This window comes from Balaenoptera ricei, chromosome 7, assembly GCF_028023285.1.
Source record: "Balaenoptera ricei isolate mBalRic1 chromosome 7, mBalRic1.hap2, whole genome shotgun sequence".
Classification (NCBI taxonomy): Eukaryota; Metazoa; Chordata; class Mammalia; order Artiodactyla; family Balaenopteridae; genus Balaenoptera; species Balaenoptera ricei.
This window is the reverse complement of record NC_082645.1, coordinates 15,493,593-15,517,651: the sequence shown is the minus strand read 5'-3', so window position 1 is coordinate 15,517,651 and position 24,059 is coordinate 15,493,593. Positions and strand designations below refer to the sequence as shown.

The window sequence follows — 24,059 nt, the reverse complement described above, 5'->3', positions numbered from 1 at the left end:
AGCCATGAAGCAGAGGCCTCCATTCCCTGCCTGCTTCCTCCTCTGCTGGCCCTGTGGCCTTGGCCTGGCCTCCCCGAGTCTCAGCTTCCTCATCTGTAAAGACGGGGCGACAACCGGACTTACCTGAAAAGTTGCTGTGTGTGCAGATTAAATGAGATGATGCCTGAGAGGCTGGTAAGGCTGGTTACCGGCACAGAGGCAGCCTGACTGCCCCGGGCGAGTGGGTCCGAGCTGTGCTCACCGGCCCTGTTGCCCACCTGCGCCAGAAGCAGACCCCTTCCTGACCACCAGCCATGTGCAGCCATCGCAGGGAACTGGGCCCAGCCCAGACCTCAGCCAGGCAGGTGTCCTGGTTCTCCCCGCCCACGGTGTGACCCCTGTCCCCTGCAGCTGCAGAACTGAAGTAGATGCTATAGCTGGGGGCTAGCCCTCCCCATCCTTCTTGTGGTACCCAGAGGGGATGCCGCCCTCCTCCCATTAGCTGCTCAGAACCCCTGGGCCAGGGCCCAGCTGGGACTGTGTCACAAAAGGCTCCTCTGTGAAGGAGGGGGGTTAAAAAGAGGAAGGGAGAAAAATGAAAGGCAAGAACATTCCCATTTGGAGAGACAGGTGGTCACTGCAGAGCTGGGAGAAAGTGACATGGCCAGTCAGGTCACAGCTGGGGGACACAGGGCCAGTGCCTCCTGGGGCCTGGTCTCCAGGACAGATCAGCCCCTGCCCACAGGGCTGCTGGGGCAGGCAGACCACTCGGGCAGCAGCCCGGGGACCCTCTTTGACACCCAGCCCTCTCCATAAGCCGCCCGTATCCCCACCTTTGTGCCCCCAACTGGAGCCCACTAAAGGCCCTCTGACCCCGCCCAGGAGAGAAGCTTCCATCAGAAAAATCAACCAGGTGTCACACCAACTCGAATCTATCAGGAGGGTGAGTCTTAAATAACAGCCTAAAATGACAGAGGAATCTGTTAAAAAGAGCCAGGAAGAGAAGGGAGGGGCAGGCCGTTATCTTGCAGGAAGGGCAGCTGTCACAAAAGGGGGAAACGCACCCCAGTGAGATCCACAGAGAAGTCGGTGGAGGGGCCAGACCCTCAGTGAGAGGCGAGCGGCTAAGCCCGGAGGTAGAGAGACACGAGCTGGTCACAAGCCTCACATGGAGTGGAGGGCGCTGACCTCACACGCCCTCTCCCCTCGCCAGCTCTGCAAGGCGTCGGGTCCCCGGAAGACCCTCCCCCGCCACCCCGTGCCCTGGCCCTGGTGGGGGCAGTGGCAGCAGGCACCCCTGTCCTGGTGGCTCATCTCCCTCTATTCCATTCAGCCCTCGCAAGGGCGCTAACCCCCCAGGGAATATTCCTACCCGTGCATCTTTCCACTGTGCCCCCACTGGCCTCCCAGATGGCTCCCCCAACCCCGGCTAGGTTGCGATCCCTTCTTGGCAGAAAAAACTATGATATAAATGTGGGATGAGGTCCTGCTGGGAGCTGGACACGCCAACGAGACACGTCTCACCTCTCACCTCACCCTTCATTAGCCCTGGGATTTCCAAAGGTGTGTCCCTGTATGAGAAGTTAGCCCTGGGATTTCCAAAGGCGTGTCCCTGTATGAGAAGTTTCCACGTATGAGGACAATGCCCTCGGGACAACATTATGCCCATCCAGGCCTCACGGAGCTGGCAGAACCTGGCCCTGCCTAGTTCAGCCACTGCCCTGTCAACAACCCGGTCAGCAGGGACGCACCTGGGAGGAAGGCGGGCCTCACTGCCCTCTCTGTGGTCCAGGAGGGGAGGGAGACCCAGAACAGGGCCTCCAGGGCTGGGCGGGGAATCCCCACCAGGCAGCAGGCCACGTGGGCCCCTGCCTCGCCCACCTCCCGGTCCCCTCTACACAGCAGGCACCGGGTAGAGGGGTGCAGGGCCAAGCTCCCAGGTGTGATCGGTTGGCCAGGGTGGGCAGTCACCCGGGCCTAGCCGGGCAAGGGCTGCCGAAGAGCCACTCACACCGGTTTCCCCTCTGGGCCACAACTGGGTCACAAACCTCAGCTTTTGGGGGCGCGTATTAGATGTGGACTGTTATTTCCATCTGAATTGCTCAGATTCTCATTAAGCTATTTATACTCCCACCTCCTCCTCACCCCGCCCCCCGCCCCGAAAGGATTTAAGGATGCCTTAAAATCCAGCAGGAGAGAACACAAAAACCAGCCACTGGCCGCTGGCCACTCGGCGGTCAGGGCAGGCAGAGAGAGTTAGAGACCGCTGCTCTGGGGCGCCCCTCCCCCAGGCCGGGCCGGCCCCGGCCCTTCCAAAGTTCAGGTGGAGGTGGGGACAGCCCTTCGACCCACAAGACCGCGCCCTGGGAAGACACTGCGCAGGCCTCCGTGCTGGGCCGAGGCGGAAGGAACCGGGTACCGCGCATAGCCTGCGGGGCAAGCCAGCCCTGGACACCGGGACGGCTCTGCGGTGGGAGGGGCGGGTGGGAAGGCTCCCTGGAGGAGGAGGCCTTAGATAGGCGGGTAGGACTCCCCAGGAGACCGCGGCAAAGGCAGGAGGCACGAGGGGGAAGCGTGGGGACCCCTGGAGAGAGAGGCCTCCATAGAGGGGAGGACGCGCTGGTTAAACCAGAGCGGCCCTAAGTCTCCCGGCTCGGCCCCCTGGCGACCCCACCCTCCCAGGTCCCACTGGGCCAGCCCCTGGGGTCACGGCAGGCCGCTCGCGGCCCCCCAGGCGGGTCCAATCGCCGCGACGCCGATTCCGCCGCGATCCAGAGTCCCCTTTAAAAGTTTGTCCCCAGAGAAACCCCTCTCTCTCTCTCTGACCCGCCGTGGGAAGCGGGACCATCCCCGGAGGAGGCTCTGAGGACGGACTGGGGTGCCCTCCTCCACCCCCTCGGAAACAACAATGGGCGACCGACCGAAAGAGGACGAGGGAATCACGCGTGGAAAATCCCCCAATCCTGCAATGTCAATGATGGGCGCGCGGCGGGCGGGCGGCCGCGGTGCTGCCTCCACGCGCCCTTCCGCGGGACTGCAGCCCGGGAGGAGGGGGTGCCACGGGTTGATCTTCTGGTTCTCAGACTCTGAGGACGCAGGGCAGGTAGGGAGGGAAAGCTTGCTTTGGGGTTCTTATGGCTATTTTAGGCTCAAAGGAAATTGCATTTCATTCCTAAAGCCGAAATCTTCTCACTGCTTGCACTTTCCCGAAGCAGAAGTACAACGACTTGTTTTTATTTGATGATCACATCCTACAACTAGCCGTGTTTTTTTCTCTTTCTTCGATATTTAAGCCAGAGACCATACATTAAAGACTTTATGAAGTGAATAGTCAGGGGACAAAGACAGTCACGGAGCAGAAGAGCGGTGATTGCTTTTTCCTGAACTTTGCAAACACTCAAAGCTGGGCGCTGCATCCAGCAAACTATTAGCCCTCCTTATATTCATACACGGTCTTAGGACCGTGGGGAACCTTGGCTACCAGGCCGATCAGGTAGGGAGAGGAAGGAAACAGCGTGTGAGGAGGACCCACTGAGTGCCAGGCGCTTGGCGACGCTGTGACCTCACTTGAGATCCACACTGCCCTTTGATGTGTGTGTTTCTGCCGGTTGTCGGGATGACAGTGAAGGCTCAGCAGGCAGTAGGTTGATGAGGCTGCCAGTCGGGGAAGGGGAGAGTCTGTATTCCATCCTTCTCCCAAAGGTCCACTGATTCACTGAAGCAACTTGAGTCCATCCGTGGCTCCTCTGACTTGACTTTGCGATAAACTCACCTATGGCCTTGGGGTCTCACAGTGTGTGCGCAGCACTTAAAGGGGATAACTGAGTAAAATCCTATAGCCATCTAGAAAGATTTTCTTCCCCCTAAGAGAATTCTAGGAAGAAAGGGCTTCTGAGCTAAATAGGAGGTTCGCTATGAGCCATTCTGGCAGGCACAAAGCTGGATTAAACAGCTTCCCTGGAAGAGCTGCTAATCCGAGGGTCAGGCAGCTCTGGCTCCCATTACGGCTCCTGGGAGGGGCAGCCCCCCACTGCAGACCCTGTACTAGACCCTCTACCCTCTCTGGGCCTTAGTTTCCCCTTTGGGACAGTCAGACTGTCACAAGATGGGGCCGCAGGTCAAGCACAGATGGTTTTGGTGGCCTTTCGGTAACACTCCAGGTTTCTCCTGAACATTCTGGACCACATTCCCATCTGGCAGCAGAGACCATCGCCAGGAGCTGTGAGGAATGGTCCCTCTGGACCCTCTCGCTGTGCCCTGCTCCAGCCTTGGCCCCTGGCCTGGGGGAACTGAGTGGAGTGCAGGGGTGAGTAAGGGCCAGATGGGCCAGGATCAGAATCCCAGCTCTGCTGACTTCACAAGAGTAAGAGGAGCTCTGCCAGGCCTGGGGGCCACCTGGGGTCTCCACGCTGGGCCCAGACACCCAGAGCTGAGGGGATGGGGTGCCCGCAGGGGAGGCTTTTGCTCAGGCTTTGTTCACCCTGCTCTCAGTTTTCTCTTCTGTAAGATGGGTATTATAGTCTCCTCCGCAGATTTGCTGATGGGCTCAGATATGACACATCTACAGTGATTGGTACCCAGGAGTTCTGGGTAAAGAGCAGCCTTAATTACAATTCACCACTTGATAGAGGATTGTCATCTGGGGAAGGATGCCCATTGGGTTGACCCTGGAGAGCTCTGCCCTCCAGGTCTGAGCTGCTGCCTCCAGGGCCATAAAGGAAGCCTCCCCAGGCCTCAGCCAAAAACGGGGTCAAGTGACTGCAGACAGGCAGGTGGATCCAGGCTCCCCACTGTGCCAGCCTCCACTCCTGGCAAGAAATCATGGCTGGAGAAGTCTGAGCAAGCTACCCACAGGCCTCCTGGGCCAGGTCCAGTTTTCAGGCAGCTAGAGGATAGGCGGGGGCTTTGGGGCCCTGGGTCACACTGGGGACTGGCCACCCTACCCCGCCCCCAGCGGGCCTTAGGTCACCCTGTATAGTGCTCAGTGTGCTGCATCAGAATGGATGTGCCTTAGGCTCCTTCTGAAAATTGCATGCTCCCCTCTTAGTTGGATTTTGGGGTGTCGGTGGTTGGTTTTCCAGTTCTCCGGGTTTGCTACCAGAAGGGATTTCTGGCATGATTTTATATATTTTCAACAGTTTAGTTGAAGTATAATTGACAATATAAACCCTCACAAACCCTCCCCCCGCCCCCATGCTTGCAGGACCCATGACAGAACAGAAACCAGGGGAGCTCCTGACATGGGATGACGTGGGCATTTGAACCCAGGCCTGGCAGCCGCCTGAGTCCAAAAACTAGGACCCAACCCAGCGATGCGGGACACTGAGATTCTCAGCAGGTCATTTCTCACCCTGGCCCACCCCATTCCACGGAGGTGACACAGCTTCTGAGCCCAGTCAGGGCCAGGCGGTGTGGGTTCCGGGGCTAGTGCGGGGAGTCTGGCTCAGGGCCCAAGCTGGCAGGCGGGGGGCAGGCTGGGCTAATGGGGAGGGAGGCCCGCAGGGCCCAGAGGCACCACCGCGGATAGGAGAGGCCCAGGGCCGCTAGACCCTCTGACCCATCTACCAAAGCCAAAAGTTAATGTTTTTGTGGACCATCAAAATTTTAAATATTGGTTCAACTTTTTATAACTTTTTCATTGGGATTATAATAAACTTGGAGGGAAAAGCGCACACTGACTGAAATTCCTTTCAAATAACGAAGGACTACATAAAGCCGGCCCCTGCGGACACTTTAGCATCTCTCCACGAGGGGGGAGGGGGGAGGAGGGGGGAAGGGAGGAGGGGACGGGAGGGGGGAGAAGAAGGGGAGGAGGGGAGGGGGTGGAGGAGAGGGGAGGGGGTGGAGGGGAGGGGAGGGGGGAGAGGAGGGGGAGGAGGGGAGGGAGGAGAGGAGAGGGAGGAGGGGAGGGGGAGGAGGGGAGGGGAGGAGGGGAGGGGGAGAGGAGGGGGAGGAGGGGAGGGGGGAGAGGAGGGGGAGGAGGGGAGGGGGGAAAGGAGGAGGAGAGGGGGAGGGGAGGGGAGGGGGAGGAAGGTCCCACCACTGCCGTGGGTCCCAGGCTCACCACCCTCAACCCTCCCTTGTTCCTTCCCGACCCGCTCCCCGCCCCACCGCCCCCAGATCCCACCAAGTCCATCCAGCCCGGGCCCCCTCGCGTTCGATCTTCAGAGTGCCCAGCGTGCAAAGCCAAGGCTTTCCCTCCCGTGAAGCGGTGAGGGGAACCCAGGCCCCAAAGCACCCACCACCGCGAGCCCCCTCCAGCACAGAAGGGCCGTCCGCGCCCCACCACACGTTTCTCCAGTCTCTCCCCACGCCTCTGAGGACAGAGATCAGTTCCCAGTCCTCGCTGCCCGCCTCGGAGCGGCCTCCCCAAGGCCGGAGACCTCCGTCCGGACGCCAGGTACCGGCCTGCAGCCCCGGGGCTCTGGGGGCGGGGCCGCGGATCGACGCGGGCGGCGACGGCAAGAGGCGCGGCGGGGGCGGGCCGGGGGCGGGCCGGGGCGGGGCGGCGGCAGACTGCGGAGACGCGGCGGCGCGCGGGGCGGCGCAGAGCATTCTCGGCGCGGCGCGGAGCGGAGCTGACCTGCGGGCGAGGGGCCGCAGCGGGAGCGGACCGGGCCGGAGCCGAGCCGGAGCTGAGCCGGGGTCGGGCCGCGGAGCGGGGCCCGGGCGGGGAGCAGCCATGGCGCCGCGCAGGGCCGGGGCCCGCGCCGCGCAGGGCGGCCTGGGTGCCGAGTAGCCGGGCCGGAGCGCGGGCGGCCGCGGCGGCGGCGGCGGCGGAGGCAGCTGCGCCCGTGCCCCCCGCTCTCCAGGCCCCGCGCCCCGCGCCCGGGCCGCCGGCGATGGTGACACATGCGGCGGCGGCGCGCCGGCGGCAGGACCATGGTTGAGCGCGCCAGCAAGTTCGTGCTGGTGGTGGCGGGCTCGGCGTGCTTTATGCTCATCCTCTACCAGTACGCGGGCCCGGGACTGAGCCTGGGCGCGCCCGGCGGCCGCGCGCCGCCCGACGACCTGGACCTCTTCCCCACGCCCGACCCGCACTACGAGAAGAAGTACTACTTCCCGGTGCGCGAGCTGGAGCGCTCGCTGCACTTCGACATGAAGGGCGACGACGTGATCGTCTTCCTGCACATCCAGAAAACGGGCGGCACCACCTTCGGCCGCCACCTCGTGCAGAACGTGCGCCTCGAGGTGCCCTGCGACTGCCGGCCCGGCCAGAAAAAGTGCACCTGCTACCGGCCCAACCGCCGCGAGACCTGGCTCTTCTCCCGCTTCTCCACGGGCTGGAGCTGCGGGCTGCACGCCGACTGGACCGAGCTCACCAACTGCGTGCCCGGCGTGCTGGACCGCCGCGACCCCGCCGCGCTGCGCACGCCCAGGTGAGCGCCCGCAGCCGGCCGCGCCGTCGGCCCGGGACGGCGGGGTGCCTGCTCGCCGCCGCTCCCCCGGGCCCGGCCCTCGCCGGGCGGACCTGCGCCCACCCTCGCTCCCTACCCTCTTCTCCTGCCCTCTTGGGGACCCCACTCGCCGCGGCCCTTCTGGACCCCCTCCTGATCTCAGGGCGCCCGAGTCCCCAGTTGGTCCGCCGCTCGAATCCCGCTCTCACCTCCTCTGTGCCTCTTTACTTTTTCCCACCACCCGGCGGGCTGCGCGGAGCCTGGGCTTCCCGGAGTCACCGTCCCCTGCCCGCCGCCCGTCACCTGTCGTGACCCAGCTCTGGGTCCAGGCTGGCCTGTGTCGTCGGGCGGGAAGACGGGTTCCTGTGCGAGTGTAACCCACCTGGAGTGCTCGCTTTCCTGCGCTGCTCTCACGCCCAAATCGGAAGTGAGAGAAGTGAGGTGCCTCTCCCCCTGCACCTGCGGGGCCCCCGGCCCGCCAGCCTGCCTCGAGAGGGCTGGGGAGGAGCTGCCAGCGAAGGGGGCTGGCTCCGCCGTGCCCAAGTGTGCAGGTAGAACAAAGGCCCGAGTGTCCCCTGGGGCTGGGGGCAGGGGGAAGGCAGTGCCGCCGGCCCCTGCGAGTTGGGCCAGAACCAGGCGCAAGCTCGCTCTGAAAGAGCAGGAGGCCTAGGCCAGGTTGGGGGGAGCTGAGCTGGCGGGGGGCACCTGCGCAGCCAGGCGCCTTCCCTGGGGGCCCCCGTTACTGTGGAGGTTGGAAGCACAGGGCTGACCTGTGTTGGGGGACAGCTCTCCAGGGAAGCGCTTTGTAGCCAGAAACACTCTCTCTCTCTCTCCCCACGGTGCTGGGTTTCTAAGGGTTAAACTTGGCAATCTTCTTCTCTTCACGTGGGTGCCCTGCGGGGCCTTCTCCCCGAGATGCCTGGGCTGGGAAGGTCCAGAAAGGAGGTCTTCTTGCCGGCCTTTTGTTTATCTTCCTCGTTTGCCTTAAGAGTGCGTTTGCGGGCAGGATGGGCGTTGGGGAGCTGCGTGACCCGTGTAGCTGAGTTCGTCAGCACTCCTGGGTTGAAGGTGCAAGGTCTCGGTGTGCTTGGATGATGAAGCCTTGGTATCCGGCCAGCTCGGAGCTCTCCCTGCTCAGCCCTGCAGTCCTCCTGTTGTCTTTCCCAGATGGTTAGGAAATTGGGGCCATGGAGCTGCGGGGGGGGGCAGTGTCTTCCCACTTTCCCTCGGCTGTCCCCCCACCAACAGCAGCTCCCAGCCTGAGAGGTGATGTGCTGGGTGCCTTAAGGCTACATGGCTACCAGTAGCCAGACGCGGCCTGTTCAGGGGCCCTTGAAGCATTGCTTCCCGCCCAGCACTTGGTCTGATCTGCATAGATGCACTTTCCAGGCCTCGTACCATCCCCTCACCCCCTCGCTCCCCAGGGTCCTGCCACTCTGTGCTAGACTGAGCTGGGCCTGGGGGCTTGCAGCCACTTGCCCATCTAGCCTTCTGCCCACCAGGGCTGCAAGCCCCCGGCACTGGGCACTAAGCAACCCACATAAGCCCAGGTGGGCACCTCTCTGCCTGCAGGAGTGCGGGTGTGGAGGGCGGAACCGTCCTGTCTGCCAAAGGCAATTAGGTCGCGAGAGCCCGGAGGGGAGAGAGTGCAGACCTCGCTCTAGGCACTGCCGAGGGGCCTGAGTCAGGCTTGCCACCAGACGTGGCCTCGACCCTCGTTTGCCACCTGGACACTCGTCCTACAACCCCATCTCCCGAGGCTGATTTTCTCTTTGGGTCACCAGGGTGAAAGGCTCCTGGCGTCCCTTCTCCAGAGTCTGTTCTCCAGAGCAGAAGGCCCCGCTGCCCCTACAGACAGGCACGGAGGAAATGGGGAAGCGGCCAGGGCCTCCGGGTGCTGCACGAGGGTGGGTGCGTGTGGCAGGGGTGGAAGACTCCGTGCGCAGTCCGCGTGGTCCACGTGCGTGGTCAGCCGTGGCTCCCTCCTGCCGCGGTGGGGAAGTTGCTGAGCTCAGCAGCTGCTGGCCGTGGAGGAGGGGTTTCCAGGGCTCTCAGGAGGCCCGCCCTCTGCCGTCCGCTGGAGGAGTGGGCTGTGCCACCAGGCAGGTGACAGAGCCCTGCTGGCCTTCCGTGTCACTCTCCCTGCCTCTCCCTTCAGTTCTGGTCCAGGCGCTAGGTTGATGGCGTTTTTAATGAGCTTCCTGGAGGGGCCAGGGTAGTCTTGGCTTTCTGTGTTTACAAGCCTGAGTGCTCCCCTGGTCTGGGGCTGGGCCAGAGCGCTGGGGGTTCATGAGGCAGCTCCCCCACTGCCCAGGGACCCAGCACCCAGAGGGACGGTGGCAGTGCCCAGCCCCCATGGGATGCCTGATGTTGGGTGACTCGGGTGTCGCCCTTGCCCTCCTTCCCGCCCTCCCCACGGCCCTGTGGTGTTGGAGCGACCGCCTGGCTGGTGAACTGAGGAGTGACATGGCACTTTGGGGTCTGGGCCTGGGCGAGAGCCCTGTCTTCCTCCTCTCCGGTCCCCAGGACCAACCACCTTGGGGGGTCGGGGTGGGGGGCGAATGTCTTCCCGCTGTGAGATATGCTTCTAGAATCTCTCCACCGAGCCTCTCCCAGCTCCTGGTGCCGGCGTCCGCGGGGCTCTGGGGCCTGCGGTGCGGAGAAGTGAGGGTTTTCATGGCTCCCGCGCCTCCCCGCCAAACGCCGTCAGCCGGGGTAGTTCTGAGATGGGCGTGCATCGAGGTGACAAATGGAGATGGACAGGTTTCCAGCGTTTTGCTGGAATATGGTTTGGAACTTCCAGCATCTGTGAGCGCTTCCTGGTGTGGAAGAGAGGAGCAGGTGTGTGATAAAGCGCTGGCAGGTCCCTGTTTTGTCCTGTGTCCTGCAAGGGAGCTGCCACACCTGCTGGCATCTGCCAGGAACGCTTGTAAGGCCCCCAGGGAGGCCTGGCCTCAGGCAGGTGGCCAACTGTTGCCAAGGGCCACTTTGGTTAGAGTGTGTCAGTGCCCCATGCTGCCATTCACCTCGTAGGGTCGGGATGGCGCTCCTAAGGTCCAAAACGTCCCTCCTTCCTCTTCCCGTCGGCCTGAAGGAGACGGAAGAGGAGACACGGTTAGGGTCTTGCCTCGGTGCCCTGGAAATGCCCCTAAAATCGTGTAGGCTTCATTTGGAGCCACAGAGGGCATTTGGGACCCGAGTATGGCTTCCAGACCACCTTCATGGGGTCCTCTCTGCAGGTGGGCTCCCAGCATCCTTGATCTTAGCCGGCAGAGGCCGTGCTTCCTTGTAGGAGGAAGGAGTCTTAGTGTCAGTCCTGCAGCCTCACTCTGGTCGCACACCCTCCCGTCACCATCCTGAGTCCTGTCTGGTTTCAGAAATCTGCTGGTGCCGCCAGCTGAGCCTGTGCCACCCTCGGTGCAGCACGCCCTCCTGCCTACCACTGCTCACCAAGCTCCTCCTCTCCCTTCAGCCTCAGCTTTGCCGCCCCTTCCTTCAGGAAGCCTTCCCAGATAGCGCCCCGTTGCCTTAGGTGCCCTTGGCCACTCTCCATCTGCCATCCTGGCGTGTCCATGGCATGTTGGCACTGGCCAGAGGCCGAACGGGTGCTGCCTATATGTGGCACCAACAAGAACGTTCACCTCTTGGTCTTGCAGCCTCTCCGGGAGCTGCAGTCAGCGTGCCCTTCCCCCATGCGTCCTGTGGTGAGTCAGGTTCAAGGAGACAGTCTTGAGTGCAGTGCTGGTCCCAGAGAACCTCAGGGGCTTCTCAGTGGGCCCAGCCAGCTTAGCTTGGAGCATTTCTACGGCACCGGACGACTTGGCTTCACAATCACATCCTTACGTGCAACTAAGGGACAAAACCTGCATTTACCTGCAGTGGGGCAGATGTTACCCAGAGCACATGACAGAGACCAGTGAACAGGGCCCGGCCACCTGAAGGAATCGCCCGGAGAGGTCTTGGGTTGAGACGGAAGGAATCTAAGGTCAAGAAATTCAGAGTTAGATTTTCTTTAAAAATGAACACACAACCAAAAAACCTCTTCTTTTTAAGCAAATGCGTGAGAAGACGAACTTTCAAATGATTGACCGGCGATCATTTTAAATGAAGCCCTGGCTTGTGAAATCATCAGGCTCTACAACTCGTGTTCTCCTCAAAGCACCACAGAACTTGCAAGACCAGGGCTTCCTGCCCTCCTAGGCGCTTCCCTTGTAAAACCCGGGGCCGTGCAGAGTGGGCTGGACACGGTGCAGGGGCTTGCGTGCCCCCACCCCGGGTCAGAGAGCCTTCCCGGTGGGTGCAGCTCCCAGCCCTGGGGCCCGGGGGCTGGTGAAGCCCGGCTGGTCTTCGTGGAATCAGTCAGGGTCTCTTTCTCAGTGGCAGGACTGAGAGGTGGGGCTGCTGCCCTGGGAGAGTGGCAGGCCATCAGCGGGGGCCTGGCTTTGTCATCCTTAAGGGACACTGAGTCTTTTCGTTTCATATGCTTCTCGTTTTTGTTACAAAGTAATGACTGTAGTAGATAATCGGCAGTAAAGTATGAAAAAGGAAAGTTACTGTATTCTCTATGCATACCTTTTTTTTTATTATAATTGGAACTATAACGTAAATAGTCTACAGATGTTATTCTGTGTCATTAAAAACAATAATTTAGTGGCTACAGGTGACTCACCTCTGGGTGCACCATAGTTGGTTCTCCTCTGGTGTTGAATGTGCAGGTTTCCCATTTCTGGTTCCTGTAAGTAACAGTGCAGTGGACATCCTTGTACATAAAGTATTTTTGCATACCCCTGGCTTCCTTTGGAAATTCCTAGGTGTGGAATTTCTGAGTGGAATAGTCTGAATGTTTAAATGCTCTCAATGTAAATATTAAATTACTTTACACCTTATTTTGTAGCCAAGTATGGTATTTGAGTACTCATCTCCTTGGTATTCAATATTGTTCTGGGTTTAAAGAGTTTACTTTCTTCAGTGAGCAAACTGTCTGTATCTGGTTTTTATTGAAAAGTCCCACCTGACAAGTGCACCCTTGAGGGTGGCCCATCACTTTGTGGGGGGGGGAACAGGGCTGTACCCAGCCACCCTGAATGCCGGCCCGTCTGGTCACAGATGTGTGCATTTCACCCCTGCCCAGAGCGGAGGTGCAGTTCTCTGCCATCTGGGGCCAAAGGGGAGGGGTGAGCGGCCGTGGGGGCCTGAGTTGGGGGAGCCAGGGTCACAAAGGGAAGGGTGCAGACAGAAGGTTGGCTCTTGTCCCGAGTGCTCCGCGGGTACTTGGAATGGGCTATCTCATTTCCCCCTCCCCACTCCCACAAAGCACGTGTGACAGTTGTCCCCATTTTCCCCACAAGGAAGTCAAGGCCCAGAAAAGTTAGGAAGCTGCCATCTGACGTCTGTCTGTCCTATGGCCCGTGTGCCCCGTGCAGGCCTCCCCCTTGGTGCCCCCAGCTGGGGAGACCAACCTCGGTGAGAACCGCCACCAGCCACCAGCCGTCACGTCTGTCCCGCCCCGGGGCCGAAGGGCTCCCGAGACCCCGGGCGGACACGGGCGGTTTCACGTGCAGACCTGGGTAGTCGGTGCATTGGAGAACATCTGGCAGTCTTCGCCCCTGCAGTAGCAAGACGGGACTCAGGCCACACCCTCCCGGCTCTGGCAGGGCAGCGCGGAGGGGCTGTGGGGGGCGTCGGCACTACTGACAGCCGAGAGCAGGCGAGGCTCGGGGGCTGCCGGCGCAGCAGGGGCTGCCGGCGCAGCGGGGGCTGCCGGCACAGTGGGGCCGGCGCCTCCTGCCGCCCCTCCTGGGTGACCGTGTCCTTCTCAGGTGGTCCTGGTCCTGTAGCTGCCAGCCCCACCCCCAGCCCTGCCGGAAGGGCTGTGGAATTCAGGCCAGGACGTGATTCAGCTGGTCTGCGGGGAGGACGGGAAGGGAAGGGGGCACAGGCCCTCCTGACAAGGTGATCTCCCTGGTGGGCACTTACAGCCGTGTGGATGCGTCTCGTGGCCGACCCGCTCTCGTCTTCTCGGGCCCGTCCTTTGGCCTCGCCGGCCGGCACTCACAGGTGGGCAGGCACGTTTGCAGGGTCTCCATCTCTCAACACTCTTACTCCTGCTTTTTCCAGAACTCAGCAGGCTCTTTCTCTTCCTGTTACATTTTTGCTGTCAGTTTGGTTTGGGTTTTTTTTTGGGTGGGGGGGGTAATATTATGCAGAAAAAAGGTCCTAAGCACAAAAATAGGCAGGCACACGAGTGGTGACAGAAGGAGGTGTGACCTGTGGCATCGGAGGGATTTGGAGGAGGCACCTCCGCATGGGGTTTTACAGGATCATTAGGAGTAGAGACGGGAAGCAGTGCTCTGGAACCACGGTGACTCACGTCGTCTGAGACCCACAGCCAGTCACAGGGACAAATGGTAACAAGAGAGCAGTGGGGACAGGGAGGCAGTGTGCGTGGACAGGGGCCCTCCCAGAGGCCAGGGTGTCCAGTCTGTCTCCGAAGGCAGGCCTGTCACTTTCTGGCTGTGGGACTTGTGGCCTAACTCTGTTCCTCCCGGGGTAAAATGTCCCCTTCCTGGTGTGGTGTTGTCCCAAGCCCCCAGCTTCCAGGCCCTGTTATTTTGGAAAAGCATTGCGTGGCCACATCCACACACCAGAGAGCTAACAAGCTGCTCCCAGGCCGCCTGACCCGGGTGGGCACTGTTGGAGGACATCAGGGTCAGTGGGGGGGCTGGGCCCAGGGAGGAGGTGTCCAGCCGCTGGAGACCGCACACATCCTGCCCCAGCCTTGGTTTAGACCTGGGGTCTCTCTTCCTCGATGGGGGAGCAGAAACCAGCCAGGGCGGCCCTGCTATCCCACTGCCAGCGAGGCCCCCGGCCAGGCTCCCGGCCGGCTCTGTGGGTGCTGGCAGCTTTGCTGCGGACACGCAGCCCCGCGGCTGGCGGCGGCCTTTCCCTGCAGCGCTGCCTGCGTCCGTGTCTCCCGAGGCTCCTCCAGGACAGCTGGGCTGTTTGGAGGCCCCGCCCCGCCCTAGCTGTTGCTCTGTTCACGCGCTCCGCCGAGCGCCCAGGGTCTGGGGCCTCGGCTTACCAGGCGCTGCCGGCAGGGACTGACACACCCCGAGTTCTGCAAGGCCTCCACGGGAGCTCCTGGGCCCTCTCTGGGTGCCCGGGGCTCAGGCTCCGGGGCAGGGCGGAGGCGCGTGGGGACTTGGCTCTTGGGTTCCTTCCGAGAAGCCCAGGCAGCAGCTCTGGGCCCCAGCAGGCCCGACTGGGAACCAGAGGAGGAGAGAGGAGCCCCTGGCAGCCTCTCTCACCTTGTGTCTGGAGCCGGTGGGTCTCGTGGGCACAGAGAAACAGCCCCCTGAGCCTCAGTTTCCCCATCTCTAAAATGGGGATATGGAGCTTGTCGTTTGGTTCAGTGGAGGAACCCAGTGTCCTGTTACCCATGACCTCCTGTGACTTCCTGGGCCCTCCAGCCCCAGTTTGTGTCCATGTCCTCTTGGAGCCGTGGCCACTCGTAACCCCGTAGAATTCTGCAATCCAGGCGTGAGCGCAGGCCTCACTGCCCAGGGGTGGGGCCCAGGTCCTCACCTGTATGGGGCGGCTGTCAGCAGCTTCCCTCAGCGCAGAGTGAGGGACGGGGTGGGCCTGGGGCACTGTGAGAAAGTCTGGCCTCCTGGCCGCCCATGAGCCTCTGTTACATGGGTTAAAGGTCCCAGGGTCGGGGTAGGGGTGGGGCATGAGAGCAAATCAGTAATCATCTGGAAGGGTAGTAACTAGAGACATTAAAACTCTGGAGTTAATTGTTTACAAAGCTGTAGAGTTGAAGGAAATCAGTGGTGCGGGGGACCCACCCGCCTTGGTCACAGGCAGGAGCTGGGGCCCCAGCCTCTCTGCAGGCCAGGTTCCTCCACAGAAGTTGTGCTCGCCTGATGCACCAGGGTGGACACCTGAGCTCCTGAGTCAGAGCCGTCTGGGTTCCCTGCTCCCCACCTGTGTACACGTGACACTCTGAGCCACGTTTTCTCCACCTGCCTGTAGAGCCGTGGGAGGACTCGGGGGACATGCCGGACCCCAGCAGGTGGTCAGCTCCGTGAGGGTCTCTCCACCCTCGATGATAAGGAAGGACAGAGGGCATCTCTGGGCCCCCCAGCAGCGAGGGAGCAGGAACAGCGGGCGGCCGGGACCTGCCTCAGCCCGGGAACCCTGTCTCTGTACCAGGGGTGGTGGCAGAGCAGGGGAGGGGGCCCAGACTTGGAGCCACACCAGCCGGCTTGAATCCCTGTTCTGCCACCTGCGAGCTCTGTGACTTCTGTGCCTCGATTTTCCCATTTGTGAAATGGGCATAGTGACAGTGCCTGTCTCATAGGTAGGAGCTTGCAATTATGCCTTGTTGCTGGGGACTCTTTTTTTTACAAGAGGCTACAGTGCCTCCCCTCTCTCCGGGGACAGGGCAGAGCCCTTCAGAGCCAGCTGGGAGCTCGGCTCCTGTCCCCACTCTGAGCTGGTCAGCTCAGGGGTCAGCAGGGCACTTCCCTGGCAGCAGCTGAAGTCTAGGCACTTAGCTGGGTTTCGGCCATGGGGTTCTCCTGCTCACCCCAGGCTGTGGCATTGGGAACCCCCTGTTCCTTCCTGCCTGTGCCCACTTGACGAAAGGGCTTGTTCGCTCCCTGGGTCTCCAGAAGGCCCCTGCCTTCCTGTAAGCATGGCCTGTGGGGACAGTGCAGGTTGGTCCTGCTGTGCGGGCAGCTTGCCCGCCTACCCCGCTGAGGACCTGGAGACCCAACCAAGAAGAGCTCAGTGGTGAGGGGAGGGAGGGGCAGAAGGGCCAGGTGGGTCCCACGGCCTTCCTCCTCTCCCCTCCCTGGGCCCCCGTCTGCCCTGGCCCTGGGCTGCGGTCACCCACCCACGGGCATCGACGGGAGGGGAGCGGCAGGCAGGCTCGTGTGTTCACGTGGTGATCACCGTGAGCTGAGCCGCCAGCACCTCTGCCCCCCCCCCACCACCATGTTCCTTGCATCCTCTTTTATGCTTTCACTCACTGCAAACACATGTATCCCTTGCACAGCACACGGCACCGTTGCGTGTTACACACTGTACTTGACCTTCTGTTCCTCGCTTCCTTCACTAGGCCTTGTTGTTGAGATTTATCTGTGTTGGTCCATGACACGCATATTTAATTCATTGACTGCTGGGTTTGTCTAGACACATCTTTTTTCCTGGGCTTTGTTCTGAGAGCAGATGGGAGGCATGTTTCACAGACCAGGTGATAGTGACCAGGCTTGCCCATCCTCCCCCCCGTGCTCAGCTCTGCCAGCGCTCCCCAGACAGGCTCCACTGACACACACACACACACACACACACACATACACACACACGCACACACCCCGCCCCAGCCGTGCCTGAGGTCCCCACCATTCGGCCTGTCAGGTGCTGCCATTTCTGCCGAGCCAGCAGCCATGAGCTGGTCCGCTACGGTCTTAGCACACGTTTCTTTTCCCCTAACTGAGTGAGACGGGCACCCTGCTGTGTGGTTACTGGCTGCTGAAGTTTCCTCCAGCTGCTTACCTGCTCGCATCTTGGGGCTGTTTCTCCCCGAGAGGTGGCTTGTCCGCTTTGTGTGTCCTGGTATGAAGTTCTGTGCGTGGTGTGCTTGACAGGCATCTCCTCTTGACTGTCCTTCCCCTGCCTGTGGGTCTGGGCATTTGGTTTACCGGCGCCTGTACTGGCACGGGCTGGGTGGGCCAGGCATGCCCTTGCCCTTCGGCCAAGTGCACGTGCAGGGGAGGAAAGGGAGCGTGCCTGCTGACCCCTGAACCCCTCCGGGACGCCCTTGTGCTGGGGGATCAGCCAGAAGCCCGGAAGGTTGAATGAGCGGACAGGTGGCCAGCTGACCGGCCGTCCTCCCTGCAGCAGGAGCACCCCCAAGGCCTTCCTCAGGAGTCCTGAGCAGTGCCCGGGGCCGCAACTGCACAAGCCCAGAAAGCCAAACCGTAGGCAGTCCTCCTGCTGCATCTCACTCCCCATCAGCCCTGGTTTGTTGAGTTGGAAGAAAGGATCCTGCGGCCAAAACCAGAGCCTGCAGCCCACTGCTGTAAAGTCATGGGCCCTCCCTTCCCCTCCTGATGGAAATCTGGGCAGGGCTTTCCCAGAGTGAGGCCTGCCTGTGTCACGCCCCAGCCGGGTGCCTGGTTCCCCATCTGCAGCGGTCGCCCCCCCGGGCTTAGCCCTGCATGGCCCTCCTCTGGAACAGAGCTTCCTGCATCCTCCTGGAAAGGCAAGTGGGGGCAGGGCAGCCTTGGAACGCAGCAAACGCCCCCGCCAGGCCCCACTTGGCCCCAGCCCATATTTGCAGCACTTGCTCCTAGACCACGTCCGCAGCCCGGCCTGGGAGGGGTGGCCCGCAAATCGCCGTCCATCTGAGAGGCAGCTCCTGCCGGGGTTCCCAGGGCCCCAGGGACAAACACGGCACGCATTTGTGGCCCTTGAGCGGTGGCTGAGCATCCCCCCTCTGCCTTACGAGCTTTAAAGGCTCACTTGTAAATATTTACTTCCCTGGGGTGCTGGTGTCCTTGGAAAACGAGGACCTGCAAACGCAGAGGTTCTGTGTTTGCATCAGTGCGACAGGAAGCGGGGTCGGGTGTCGTCCCAGAGCAGCGAGGGTTTCCTGTGAGTCCTGGGTCACGTTCCCTGTCAGGGAACCTGACCACGGCCGGGGAGGGAGGGGCTGGGGAAGGCTCCGATCTCTGTGCGCCCCACTGACAGGGTGCTGTGCACCGTGCTGGGGGCGGGGTGAGCAGGTGTCCTCGCCCGGAGGACACAGTCTGGGAGCAATAAGTGGCCGTGACCAACAGCCACACCGGGTGCCAGGCCTTGCTCACTCCCGCCTCACTGTCAGGGCCCCGCTTTGCAGATGAGGAAACCGAGGCTCTGAGAGCCTAAGTAACTTGTCACCACGGTCACACGTGGCAGAGCTGGGATTCATACTTGGCCTGTGGTCCCAGGGTTTCCTGTTAAGCCCTCCTCATAACAGGGAGCGGGCAGGGTCCCCCAGGAGGGGAGAGCCAGGTGTCACCCAGGCGTAGGGTTCAAGCTCGCCACGCTGCCTGCCTGCACGGGAGGGTGCCGTGGCTGCTTGGAGGGTGGGCTTTCCCGGCAGCCTAAGATGATACAGGGTCCCGGAGGGAGGCCCCGAGTGACCGCCGACCCCCTCCTCCTTGGGGCCCCGCCGCATGAGTGGCCGCCCGCCGGAAACAGCCGAGCCATTAGGTCTGACGTGTCACTCCCCGGGGGGGGGAGGGGATCGAGGCAGGTGGAACCAGGGCAGGCGGAGCAGTTGGTCTCCCAGGGGTTTGGAGGTTTCTGATGTCACCCGTGAGGAGGGGCCCTGCTGGGCAGGCGCGGAGCTGGGGAGCAGGGGGGCCGTGGAGTGAGAGCACGCTTCCCGCCCGCCCGGGGCACCACGGCCTCGCCTGCCCAGCCTCACGGCCTTGCCACGGTGCCCTTCCCCTAGCCACTGCACCCCTGCCCCCCAGCCTCTGTCCCGCAGGAGAGGCCTCAGCTCGGGCACATGCCAGCACCCTCCGTTCCCTCAGCGAGCGGGTCGGCAGGCCAGCAGGTCCGGGCGCCGTGTCTTGCTCAGACAGGTCCAGACGGGAGGCTGCTTGGTGGCCCACGGTGCGGACCCTGCAGAAGTTGAGGGCCTACCGAGCCCTGCTTCCAAACCAGCATCCCGCTGTCAGAAAGCCCAGGCCTGGGAGGAGAGCTCTGTCCCTTTGCTTTCCTGGAAGCTTGGCTGGCAGAGCGCCCAGCGGGAAACATCGTCTGTCAAATCGGAGGCAGTCACGTTTCAGCCAAGTGGGTCAAAGGCAGGCAGTGGGATTGATGGTGGTCCCCCCCGCCCCGAGCAGGAGCAGACCCCTGTCCTCAAGCATCGGGTCGAAAGGGGGCCCGGCGGGCGTCAGGCGGGACTCGCCACGGGGCACGGAACCCACGCCAGGCCCGCAGGGGCCCAGGACACACGCGCAGGGGAGGACCCTCACCCCCTTGGCCCGCCCGAGCCACAGAGCACTCGGGCAGCCGAGGCCGACAGCTGGCGCCTTGGACCCCTCACCCCACAGTAGCCGTCCTCGGGGCCAGCACTTCCCACGAGACCCTCTCTGGGCGCAGAGCAGTTGCGAGGCGTTGAGGGCTGAGGGCCACCCCCGGCAGCGGGGTGGGGGCCGTGCTCGCCCGGCAAGGCTGAGGGAGCCCCAGCAGTCCCTCTCGCCCTCCCCCAGCCTGAGCCCTGCTGTCTTTGGTCACCTGTCCCTCTGCTGGTCAGGTCAGCGGAGGCCTGAGGTGGTGTCGGCCGTGGAGGGGCTGTCCCGGAGCTGCTGGGGGCGCTGACTGGCCCCAAGGTGGGCCGGAGACGGGCTGGCGGGCAGGGGTGGTGGCCTCCTGCAGAGCCTGGCGGCCGGCGCATCACGCGAGCTGCTCCGGGTCTCTGCCAGAGGAAGTGCCCTTCAGAGGGTCGGTGTGTTAGCGCAGAGCCTGGGGGCGGTGGCCTCCCCCAGCCCTGAGCCCTGGCCACAGCTGGCACACGAGCCTGAGCCTTGGGGGCCGGCAGCTGTTGCCTGCTGAGCTAGCACAGAAAACCCCAGCCTTGACCGCCCGGGGCTCTGTGCATGGACCCCTCTGAGTCTTTTTAAATTCGTTTAGTGGGTTTCGATGGAGCCCTCGCTCTGTGCAGTCTCCAGAAGGACACTGGCGTGGGATCCTGGCCCCCAGCCCTCCCTTCCAGGGCCGCCCAGCCGTGTCTGCAACGGGTGCCCAGCTGTATCCGACGGGCAGCCAGGTGTGGGAGGGCCTGGGGGTCGCAGCATCCAGCATCCCCCTTGGGTTGTGCTTGCGGCCCCCCTCGAGTTCCCAGGGCAGTGTAAGGGCCTTGGCCCCTCGGGTGGTGACTCCGCCATCCGTCGGCCAGGCCTCACTCTGGTTTTCTCCAAGTGACATCAGGTCGGGGTCCCTTCACACACGCCCTGCTCTGCCCCAGTCTCAGTGCACCCTGGACCCCCAGTCACTCTGCCGGCCTCTGGGTACTTGGCCCTGGCTTGCGGGGACCAGTGGGCACAGGTACTGTCCCAGGTGCGCAGAGAGGTGGCTCCACTCCTCTCCTGTTACCGGTGGGGAAGCAGAGGTACGGAGAGGTCAGGCGACTTGCCAGAGGTCCCGTGGCTCGGGCAGCAGACCCGAGTGTCCTGGAGCCCCGTCTGTACCACCCACACCCCTGGCTGCAGCTGCTTGGCAGTTGTCATTCTGGAGCCAGTCCTCAGAGAGGGGGCGATGCCCTGGTTGGCCGCCAGTCCTGCCCCAGGGAGCAGCGACTTACTGAGGGAGGGCCATCACGGGAATGCAGCCAGCATCCTGGCAGAGTCAGAGGGCGCCCAGAGGCAGCCCGGTCGGTCCCACGTGCAGCAAAAAGGAAGCTCAGGGTTGTGGGAAATTTAGTGCCAGAGCTGAAAACTGTTTTTTAAATATTTGCCTTCCGTTCTTTCTTCCTACAACAGAAGCACATACCGTAGCTCGGGAGCCGGCCCAGGAGTCATGGGGCCCAGACGGGGCGTCCTCCTCTTGCTGCGCCTCTCTGGGGAGGCCTCGCTTGGAAGCAGCAGCGCCAGCCTAGAGCGCGGGCCTGGCTGGAAGCCTCCGTGCTGCGGCCCCACTGTGCGCGGCGAGGGGCCGTGCGGTCTGGCAGCCCTCTGGGTTCCCGGGTGCTGGGTGAGAGACAGGATTGCCTTCGTGGGTCGGGCGGAGTGTTTTCCGGTCGACTGGGGCTCGACTTTATCCAGGGAGAGGATGGTGGGCACGTGGAGGGGCTGGCATTCTGCCCCCCGCCCCGCCCCGCCCTCAGGCCCAGCTGGGACCTCTGAGTGGTTCTGGCTGGGGAGGCCGTGGCCAGCTGAGCCCCGAGGACTCACTCGGCCATGGTTTCCACTGGCGTTGGAGGATGCCATGGGGGCCAGGCTCTGGCGGGCAGGGCCACGGCCTTGAACCTGCACACGTGTCCCCGAGGTGGGAACGAGCCCCTCCACCTCGGTCCCGCGCACAGACGGTGCACACGACCGGCAGCTCCTGGTCCGACGCCCGCTGAGTCTCCACCCGGCTCCCAGCCCCTCCTGCCCCGACGCCTGCCGTGCACACCACCAGGGCAAAGCTGACAGGCCGCCGCCACGGGGAGCGTGCCTTGGCCCCAGCTCTAGTTTGGAGGCCTTTTTTGAGGTGTCTGGTCCACGTCAGGCCAGCCACAGGCCATCCTCCACCGCCCAGAGCGGCGGCCTCGGGCTGGGGCTGGACTTCCTCAGGGGCACGGGGTCCCCTCCCCAGGGAGAGGGCGGGGTGCGGGGCCGGGGGCCCCCCGGGGCTGACCCCGGGCCGCGCGAGGCACCCACGCTGCCACACAGCTACCCCACCCGTTCCCGGTCACACGCCCGCGCACACCCCCGGCAGCAGCTCGCGCTGTGGGGCAGCGGTGACCCAGAAACGTCCTGGAACGAGAATCCTTTCTTCCTTACAAGTGGTTGGCACTTTGAGACATTTCCTCCCCTGTGAAATTCCTTCCCGCTAGCCCCCTTTAAGAGCCGAGTGGTTTTTCCACCTGTGGCTGGGCCACCCCTTCATCCCTGCCACCTCCGAACGGGCCAGGATACTAAGGAGACGTGTGTTCATGGGAAATTCGCTGTTGTTTTAGAAGTGCGGGCAGGGGGCAGCCTGGGGCTGAGCCCTCAGCCCCCTGCCCGCAGAGAGCCGGGAGGGCCGGGCCCTGGGCTTTGCAGGAGGCTGTCATGGGCTGGAAGACCAGACCCCCAGGACAACTGGACCTTGGCTCCCTGCCTTCTTCCTCCTGGCCTCCCAGGAGGAGGGACCCTGGCTGATGACAGTGACAGCAGTCCTGGTTTCTTGGGCAAGCGTGACGGCGCGGGACACGAGGTAGCAGCAGGCCTTGGAATTAGCCGCGGGAACTCGGGGTCAAAATCTTCCTTGAGGGGGTCCCTGGAGAAGTCCCCCCATTTTGTGGAAGGTGTAAAAGGAGGGGGTCCTGGAGTCCGTTTGCCAGGCAGAGCCGGGCAGAGCTCACCTGGCTGGGGTCTGATGTCCTGTGCTGCCCCAGCCTGGGCCCCGAAAGGGAAACCTGGGTGTTGGGTGTGGCTAGGAAGAGGCCAGCAGGACCCCTGGCCGAGCCCTCCAGCCCCAGCCTCTGCCTGGCAGTTGGGCAGTGTTTGCAGGGCCAGGGGCGGGTGAGAGGCCGTGAGCTTCTGTGCACCGTAGCCCCCGCCCCAGCCTCTGCCTGGCAGTTGGGCAGTGTTTGCAGGGCCAGGTGAGAGGCCGCGAGCTTCTGTCCACCATAGCCCCCGCCCTGTTGGACTCTGTCCCACCGACAGCCGGGGTCCCTCAAGACAGGCTTGGGCCACCGTGACTCTTTGCTGAGAGGACCTGACCCAGAGTAGGTCGTGACCTTCAGAGACAGACTAGCTCAGGCCCCCTGTGTTGTGGCCTCGGGCAAGTGTGACCAGTCTGTGCCTCGGTTTCCCCATCTGTAAAATGGGGTCCGTGCTGCTCTCTCCGATTCCCCTGGGGGTGGGAAGTGCGGCCTGCTGGGGTGCCTGGCGCCCAGGGAGGGCCCCGGAGGAGAGGGCACTGCCGCTGTCCCTTCTGTCCACCCTCGTGTCCCAGGTTTGGGATCAGGGAATCCTAAAAGGACCACCCGTGGTTTCCCCGTCGCCCTGGGCTCACGGTCTTTGTCGCGTGGACTTCGTGTGTTTGTTGAGAGCGCTGCGGGGGCCGGCGGGGCAGAGGCCTGGCTGCGGCAGCCCCACCTCACGGGCGGTTGGGGCGAGGGTCCCCAGCATCGGCGTGGAGTGTGGGGGGCGGCTGTGTGCCCCTGTCCCCACCGGGCGAGGCAGGTGCTTGCTGCGCCTCTGCTCTGTCTGGCCAAAGAACAGAAGCGGGGTTCTCGGCCAGGTCACGCCTGAGGCTGGTGCCCTGGTCTGGTCTTCGGTCCTGTCACCGCCCCCGCCCCCCCGAGAGAGCTGAGGGAGTTCCCCACCCACCGTGGTGGGGGCCGGTTTAGACTGGGCAGGCTCCGTTTGTCACCCCATCACTGCGGGTCCCCTGGAGCGGCTGTACCCAGAGGAGGGCCTCCTTTCCTGAGAAGCTTGCTGTGGTTTTGCCCAAGACTTGCTCAGCCCAGGGCTGGCTGCAGACGCTCCGTTGTAGGAGAGACTTTTTTTTTGATTGTGCTAACGTGTACATAACATAAAATTTACCGTTTTAACCATTTTTAAGCGTACAGCTCAGTAGCATTAGGTGCGTTCACATTGTTGTGCAACCATCACCACCATCCGTCTCCAGAACTTTTCCATCTCCCACAGCTGAACCTCTGTACCCATTAAACACCCTCCCACCCAGCGCATTACAACCATCCTTCTACTCTCTGCTTCGATGAATTTGACTCCTCTAGGGACCTCATATAAGTGGATTCATGCAGAATTTGTCCTTTTGTGACTGGCTTATTTCACTTAGCATAATGTCCTCAAGGTTCGTCCATGCTGTAGCATGTGACAGAATTCCTTTCCTGTTTAAGGCTGAACAACACGCCATTGTACGCACATACGTCATTCAGCTTTTCCATTTTTCCTTCGATGGACACTC

The 24,059-nt window shown here is 62.5% G+C and overlaps 1 protein-coding gene across 1 annotated transcript in view; it reads left to right on the top strand.

The window, feature by feature from the left end:
- Positions 1-6,766: 6,766 nt before the first annotated feature.
- The window catches only part of HS6ST1 (heparan sulfate 6-O-sulfotransferase 1), a 43,114-nt gene continuing 25,821 nt past the window's right edge, over positions 6,767-24,059 (top strand). The window contains exon 1 of the mRNA XM_059927721.1: positions 6,767-7,358. Coding sequence (XP_059783704.1) covers positions 6,832-7,358 — 527 coding nt within the window. The 5' untranslated portion in view covers positions 6,767-6,831. The remainder of the gene's footprint in view (positions 7,359-24,059) is intronic.